Raw genomic sequence first — 7643 nt, 5'->3', positions numbered from 1 at the left:
AAAAAAAAAAAACAAGAGCATCTCTGCCCCCTTTTTCTCTCTCCCTCCTCCGCCCCCTCCTTTCTCCCTCCCCCCACCCCTCCCCTCCCGGGGCACATGTCTGCCTCTTACAACACCGAGGCACATGGTTCTAGTTAAGTACATAAATCCAACCGAACTGATAGGATAGCCCTGGGACAGCTCCACACCGAACCACCTCCTCCGAGGGAGGTCGGGGGGACTGCAGCAGAGAGATGAAGGGATAGCGAGAGAGGAAAAGAAAGCTGCCCATGCGGTGAGCTAGGGGCCCAGGGAGAATCAGAGAGGGGCGCCAGGGAGGAGGATGAAGGTGGGGTCCCCGGCACCAAGGCGTCCAACCTGAGTCCCCCACTCTCTATCGCCTGGCCCCAAGTCTGCCTGCTTCCCCACCCCCCCGCCCCCACGCCCGCTATCCATTTGTGCCCGCCTTGCTGCAACTTGCTGCAGTGTTTGAAAGAGTAGTAGGAGTGCATGGAGGTGGGGATGGGGAAAGACAAGCAGCGTGGTTAGGGAGGTGAAAAGGGAGGGGGAGGGGGTTTGTCAGCAGTGGCGGTGGTAGTGGCCGAAGGGGAGGGGGTGTCAACGGGAGAGGGGGGAATCCGGGGTGAAGAGGGGGGACAGCCCGGCGCTTACACATGTCACATGTGCTTTTTAAGACGGCCGGGAGCGTCTGCGAGCTGGATCGGGTGGAGGATGCTGCGGCAGGTCATTCGCAGAGGGCTCCAGTCGTTCTGCCACAGGCTGGGCTTGTGCGTGAGCCGGCACCCCGTCTTCTTCCTCACCGTGCCTGCAGTCCTGACCATCATCTTCGGCTTCAGCGTGCTCAACCGCTTCCAGCCCGAGAGCGACCTGGAGCGGTTGGTCGCTCCCAGCCACAGCTTGGCGAAGATCGAGCGGAGCCTGGCGGGGAGCCTCTTCCCCCTGGACCAGTCCAAAAGCCAGCTGTATTCGGACTTGCACACCCCTGGGAGGTATGGCAGGGTAATCCTCCTATCCCCACCCGGACACAATATTTTGCTTCAGGCTGAGGGGATCCTGCAGACCCACAGAGCCGTGCTGGAAATGAAGGTGAACCACAAGGGCTATAATTATACTTTTTCCCATCTGTGTGCGTTGAGAAATCAGGATAAGAAATGCGTGCTGGATGATATAATTTCAGTGCTAGAGGATCTCAGGCAGGCTGCCGTCTCCAATAAGACAACAGCCAGGGTGCAAGTGAGGTATCCCAACACTAAATTGAAGGTATGCTCCTCCTGCATGCTTCTGCCAATTAAAGAGGAAGCTCTTCATTTCTTGCCCTAAACAAGCAAAGAAAATGCAGAGGTCTCATCTGAAGGGGATTTGGGGGGAGATTGGAGGGGGGAGTTAAAATGGAAAGGGCTGAATGAAGGAAACATGAATTTTACAGTTAGATATTAAGTAATTAAATAAGCAAAAAAATCGAAAACATTTTTTAAACAAATAAGCAGTTTCTGAGACCCTGCAATTATATCTTTGTTAAGGGTTAAAAAATCAGTGAATGGAATTGGGAGTGGGAATCCTTAATAGTTTGGGGAATTTCTTTTGTCCCCTGGAGGGGGGAGTAAGATTTATTTTTTCATTACTAATTATAAGTCCAGTTGCTAACATAATTATAGATGCCATGGTCCCAGTAAAGGCTGGCTTCCCATCTGTCCCAAAGAGTTTATATCTATGTCTGTGTGTCTGTCAGTAGTGAGTTATGAATGTAGTAAGGTTCCAGGAATTGTGGGAGTGTGTATTTGCATATAAAAAAAAAAGGTTGGGAATTTTCTGTCTGTGGGCAAAAATAATGGTCTACCACTAACTGATCTACTGGTGGGTTGCATGATATCAAAGACCCATTATCTTTTCCCTCCCACAAAACCTCAAACTAAAACAAAATGATTATAAGGTCTTGTGTCCAAAAAACAAGCAAATAATAACAATAACAAAACCCATTTGTTCATCCAATTTAGCAAAGTTGAATAATTTCAATAATAAATGAGCAAAAAGCAGGTTGTCTTTTTTGACCCACTTCCTACAATTTCTATAACTTTAAATGAGATTTTTCAGTCATTTTCTGGATTGTCAGAATTTATCAGCTGCAGGCAATGAGGCATGCAACCTTCAGGCTACTGAAGTTTCAGGGACAAATGTGACTTTCCAAGAGTCATTGCACCATTTATGGGCTTAAGGTAGTGAATCTTCTGAAATTGTTGATTATTAAAGTAACTTGTAAGCTAGGTATAGTGTACTGAATAAAAAAGTTAATTGTTCTCTAATTGATATGATAAATTCCTATAATTAAATGATTCCCACCATCTCTACGTAGGTATGGAAGGGAAAACATGGTGTTCATACAGAAATCACAAGATGTTCATCCATCCTGGTTATTTTATTTATTTACCTTAATATAGTGATGGTTTCCAATTTGAAAGCAGTAAGAAAGTGAGCGTATAAAACGTCTTTCTCTTAAATTGAATTACAGTTGGATGCACTAGGCATGATATCCTGACATTTGGAATCCCTTAGAGAGGCCCTTAACCAGCTTTCTTGAAGTGTTGTGTCCTGGTTAAAAAAGATCTAGAGAATGACCATGGTGTCAGCTTTTCAAAGCTGAGGAGCCCCAAGAGATTTAGTGAACCAAGAAAAATGATCCGTCAGTGTTAAATCTAGGTAAGGACTTTGTACTTTCTCCAATCACTAAAGGGAGAGAAAAGGATATGCACATGTGTATGTGCAGTAGTAACTTTTAAATTACTGAATTTTCTGAGATCAACATTATCACTTGCAAAAGAAATAGATGACATTGGAAGGTAATTCACCTAGCCTGCAAAGTTTATATATAGATCATTGTTAAATAGACTAAATAATGTAAAATAGACCTTGAAACTACTTTTTCTTTAACATCAAATCTTTCTTAAGTTTACACTCTACTAATATTCAATTTTTACTGGGACTTATTTCTACTTTCTTTAGAATAAGGTAATATTGCCTGAACCTGAATATTACATTGATCTATGCAGATCATAATATCTGTAAAGTATTTAACTATGCCTTAGCATGCAGTAGGTGTTATATAAATGCTATTACCTTACCTCTATCACCAAAACCCTAGTAAGGAAGGAAGGAAATAATCATTTATTAATTACCTACCATGTGCTGGACACTTTGCCTATTATCTCATTTAATTTTTACAACAACCCTGGGAGGTATATGCTATACCTTTTTTACACCCAAGAAAACTGAAGCTAAATGACTTACCCAGGATCACAGAACAGCAAGTGTCTGAGGTTGAATTTGGATATATATATATATATATATATATATATATGACACTGGACCTGGAGTCAGGGATATATATATATATATATATATCCCTGACTCCAGGTCCAGTGTCATATCCATTGTACCACTTAGTTGCCTCCAAAGCCCACTGTACAAATTATTGAGATACTGAATAAAATGGAGTACTTAGTGAATGAAAAGTAACCTATCTGACCAAAATTTTTTGAACATATGAATAAGAAGTAAATTACTACCTCACCAAAGTTTTTTGTACAAGGACATCACCTCATATACTTTTATACTCCCACTGTGCCTACTTAATCCTAAAAAAGAGCTGCAGCTGGATGAGATAGCTGAGACTTTTTCTGGGATGGTTTCTGTGGAGGTTTCTGGTAGCATTTTCATTTTTTTTTTTAACTAACATAGAAAAAATAAGTGAACTTAATATTCGGTTATCAAGAATAACTAGTTACAAATAGAAAGATGCAATGGCAGGGCCCCAGGTGAATTCCTTCTTTCTTATACTGGCAAATATCTACCCCCCCAACATAAAACCTTCCCAGATGTGTTTTAGGGAACATGCCATGTCTTGAATGGGCACATTCTTGACACTTGAATCTGAAATAATTCTACTAAGCCTATGGTTGGTTCTCAATAAATGCTTATTGACCAAATGATTTACACCTGAATAGGCATCTGTTAATAATCATGAAAGAGCATAGTAATCAGAGTATATACAGAGTATATACTTATGTCACCTTGGTAAGTCACTTCAATTCTATTAGCTTCAGTTTCCCCATCTCTAAAATGAAGGATTGGACTAGATAGTTCCTGATGTCCCTTCTAGCTTTCAACCTATTAAGCTATGATACTATAATCAGATGAAAATGAATTTTACCAATAATAAAACAAAATATTTATAAATTAGCTTTATAAACCAAGGCACTACTTCCAGTCATCTTATTTAGAAGTCTTTCAGAATCTGTTTTGGACCATCATTCTCAGGTTAAAATAGAGCAAAATATTCTTGTGCTTTCAATTTCTTTGGGAAAGTTACTAACTTTTACCAGGAATTGTAAGGTCTTTCTACTATGGTTTCATAAAAGACTGTCAGGACTAAAAGATGTTACCTCTGGCTGGAAAATACAACCATATAACAACAACCAACATTTATTGAGTTTCTTCTGCATATAGAAAAGAATGTTAGGCATTGGGGAAAGTACCAAGTGTAAATAAGACATGGTCCCTAGCCTAGAGAAGTTAATATTTTAGTTTAAAAAATGATAAGTGGTTTAGTTGATAGAAAACAAGGTCTAGAGTTCAAATATGACCTCATATACGTACTGGCTGTGGGACACTGGGCAAGTCAGTTAATCCTGTTTGACTCAATTTCTTCATTTGTAAAAGCATCTGGAGATGGAAATGGCAAACCACTCTATTATCTTTACCAAAGAAAACCCCAAATGGGATCAAGAAGAGTTATACATGACTGAACTAACTGAATAACAATAAAACAAGTAAGGAATAAAAAACAAACTCAGTTATAATCCATGTCAGTACATCATAAGTTGAAGAACAATCACAGAGCCTAATATATACACAGTTGAAATGAAAATAACAAAGATCTGAATTTAAATTCTTTCTTGACACTTGGTATGATGTGATCATGAACATGTCATTTAATCTCTTCCACTCTGGCAACTTTCTAGAACTGTTTCAGCTGAGCTGTGATTTGGACTAGATTTGGACTACACCAAGTGCTAGGTAAAGTCAGAAACGGAAAAGTCCCTTATCAGCAGGGAGACTTCATAAAGGAAACTGCATTTGAGTTGGACTTTAAAGAGTAGCTAAAAATTCAACAAGCAATGTGGAGGAAGGAAACCCAGGCATTGAGAACAGTTCAGTGATATAGTTATAAATCACTTTCAGGTCTACAAAGCACTTTACAGATATTCTCTCATTTGATTCTCACACCAATCTTAGGAGGTAGATGTTCTTAATATTCCCATTTTATAGATGAGGAAACTGAAGTAGACATAGCTTAAGTGACTTGCTCATGGTCACACAGCTAGGAAGTGTCTGAGGCTGGAGTTACACTCCAGTCTTTCTGATACCAGATCTACTTCATGCACTAGCTACACTAAAGATTAAGATTCATGACAGTTTGGGGATTGAAGAAAAGGATATACAGTGAATAGTTGCTGGGAATGTTGCAACATGGACCTCATCAGTCAACAAAAATTTATTAAGTGCCTATGCAATGTGCCAGGTACTGGGATAGATTCTGGAAATACAGAGACAAATGTAAACCAGTTCTTGCCCTCAAGGAGCTTACATTATCCTACCAAGTGAGACAATAAACATGAGTATGTTAACAAAATATTTATGAAACAAATGCAAAGTAATTTGAAGAGAAAGAATACTTGACATTGGAAATTGAAGAGGAATATTAGAAAAAAAGCTTTATATGGAAGGTGATATTTGAGCTGATTTTTTTCCTGTTCCTTTGTTTTCCTTTTTATTATTTAGAACTTGACAAAGGTCAATAAGCATGAATATTTCCATAGTCAAAGAACATTAAAAAACAAAAAAAGATTTGAGTTGAATGTGGAAGGAAACTGGGGATCTAAGAATTGGCAGTAATTTGATGGAGTGGCTCAGGGATGAGGAGGAGAAGAAATATATTTGTAGATATCCTGAAGTTAAATTAACATTGATGGAGTTATGTGAAAAGTGGGAAAATTTAAAGGAAAAAAACAACACTTAAAAGCATCTACTAAATGTAGTTTGATTTTCAAATGGTCCATAATCAAAATTTAATGAGAGATAAATTAACTAAGTTAACCTAGTGAAGGCAGAATTTTATAAAAATTTCAAACTGACCCTAAAACAACCGAATTAAATTGATATGAAGGCATCACAATTCTGTTAGAGGAAATGAATGATGGGTAGGAAACGAGACTAAAATATCAACTATATATCAACTATATGTTTGCATCACACAATTACATTGTTTTCTTTTATTTTATGTGTGTCAGACTCATCTCCTCAAGTGTATTTAAGCACTTTCAGGGAAGGAACAGTACCCTGTCTTTCCTTTGCTTTTCCCACTGTGCCCATAATATTGGTAGTCATAGATTCATAGAATTAAGAACTTTGGAGACTATAATGATTATTTAGTCCAACGTTTTCATTTTAAAGATAAGGAAACTGAGGCCCAGAGAGATAAAGTCACTTGCTGAACATCACAAAGCATGACAAAGTCAGGATTTAAATTTAAGTCCTCTGACTTCAAATTTAATAGTTTTTCCATTAAACTATGATGTTATATAATACATTGCTCACAAATATTTGATTAACTAATTGTTTTTAAAACTTGACCATAATCAGAAAAGCAAATTCATATCCTTAATTATACTTTTTCCCATACTTCTCTAAGAAGTTTTCTTGATTCTTTTTGAAATTTCTTTATTGTAGTCCTGATGCAATAATAAGACCCACTACTTTCTAGCCTTGAGACTTCAAAATAATATTACACAAGAAAACATGACTTTGGATAAGTCTGTTGATCTCCCTGAGCCTCAATTTATTTAACTTTGTAAAGAGGGAATTGGACTAAATGCTATTTATGACACTGAGACTGAGTTTTAAACAAAATACTTAAAATGATATTTAAATCCCATATTTTTGCTAAGATTGAAATGGCATCCTGAAAACCCAAATAGATTTTACTCCAAAATCTAAGATATGTCTTAATTTTTGCTCAAATGGTACAATGGATTTCAGGTAGCATTTCTTATCACTTGACTTCAAAATAGGCAATAATCCTAATAATGGCTCAAATTTCTGGGGTGTTTTATATTATTCCTTTCAAGTAGACACTATAACTATTGTCATACTTATTATTTCAGATAAAAGGCTTCATTTTGGATTGATGAATTGTCTTCCATATAGTCACATAAACAGTGTTAGAGCCCAAATTTAAATGAATATTCTTTGAACATAAGGATAGAGATAGAGAAAGAACCTGTAATATAGGTCATATTCTCTACAACTTAAAATCTTGAAAAAATTGTCTAGCATCCTGAGAAACTGCAAGGCTTGTCAAAGGTTAAATAGCCATCATCTGTCAAAGGTGAGATTTGAATCTAGGTTTAGCTCTATTCACTAAATTTGCTATCTCTTCTGCCCTTGAACATTGTTACAGCATAATCAATTTATATTAAAGTGCATTCTGGTCCAGTAAAATTTCCACTATACCAGACTGCTTTAAATGAAGGGATTTCTCACAGTAGTATTTTAGGAAGACACAATCATGCATGACTTTTTTTCCACTG

At 37.7% G+C, this 7643-nt stretch overlaps 1 protein-coding gene across 1 annotated transcript in view; it reads left to right on the top strand.

Moving 5' to 3' along the window:
- The first annotated feature begins 445 nt into the window (after positions 1-445).
- PTCHD4 (patched domain containing 4) overlaps positions 446-7643 on the top strand; it is a 315238-nt gene continuing 308040 nt past the window's right edge. The window contains exon 1 of the mRNA XM_051997117.1: positions 446-1086. Coding sequence (XP_051853077.1) covers positions 661-1086 — 426 coding nt within the window. The 5' untranslated portion in view covers positions 446-660. The remainder of the gene's footprint in view (positions 1087-7643) is intronic.

This window comes from Antechinus flavipes, chromosome 4 (genome assembly GCF_016432865.1).
Source record: "Antechinus flavipes isolate AdamAnt ecotype Samford, QLD, Australia chromosome 4, AdamAnt_v2, whole genome shotgun sequence".
Lineage (NCBI taxonomy): Eukaryota > Metazoa > Chordata > Mammalia > Dasyuromorphia > Dasyuridae > Antechinus > Antechinus flavipes.
Note: the sequence above shows the minus strand (reverse complement) of the source record. Positions and strands in the feature narration are given on the sequence as shown.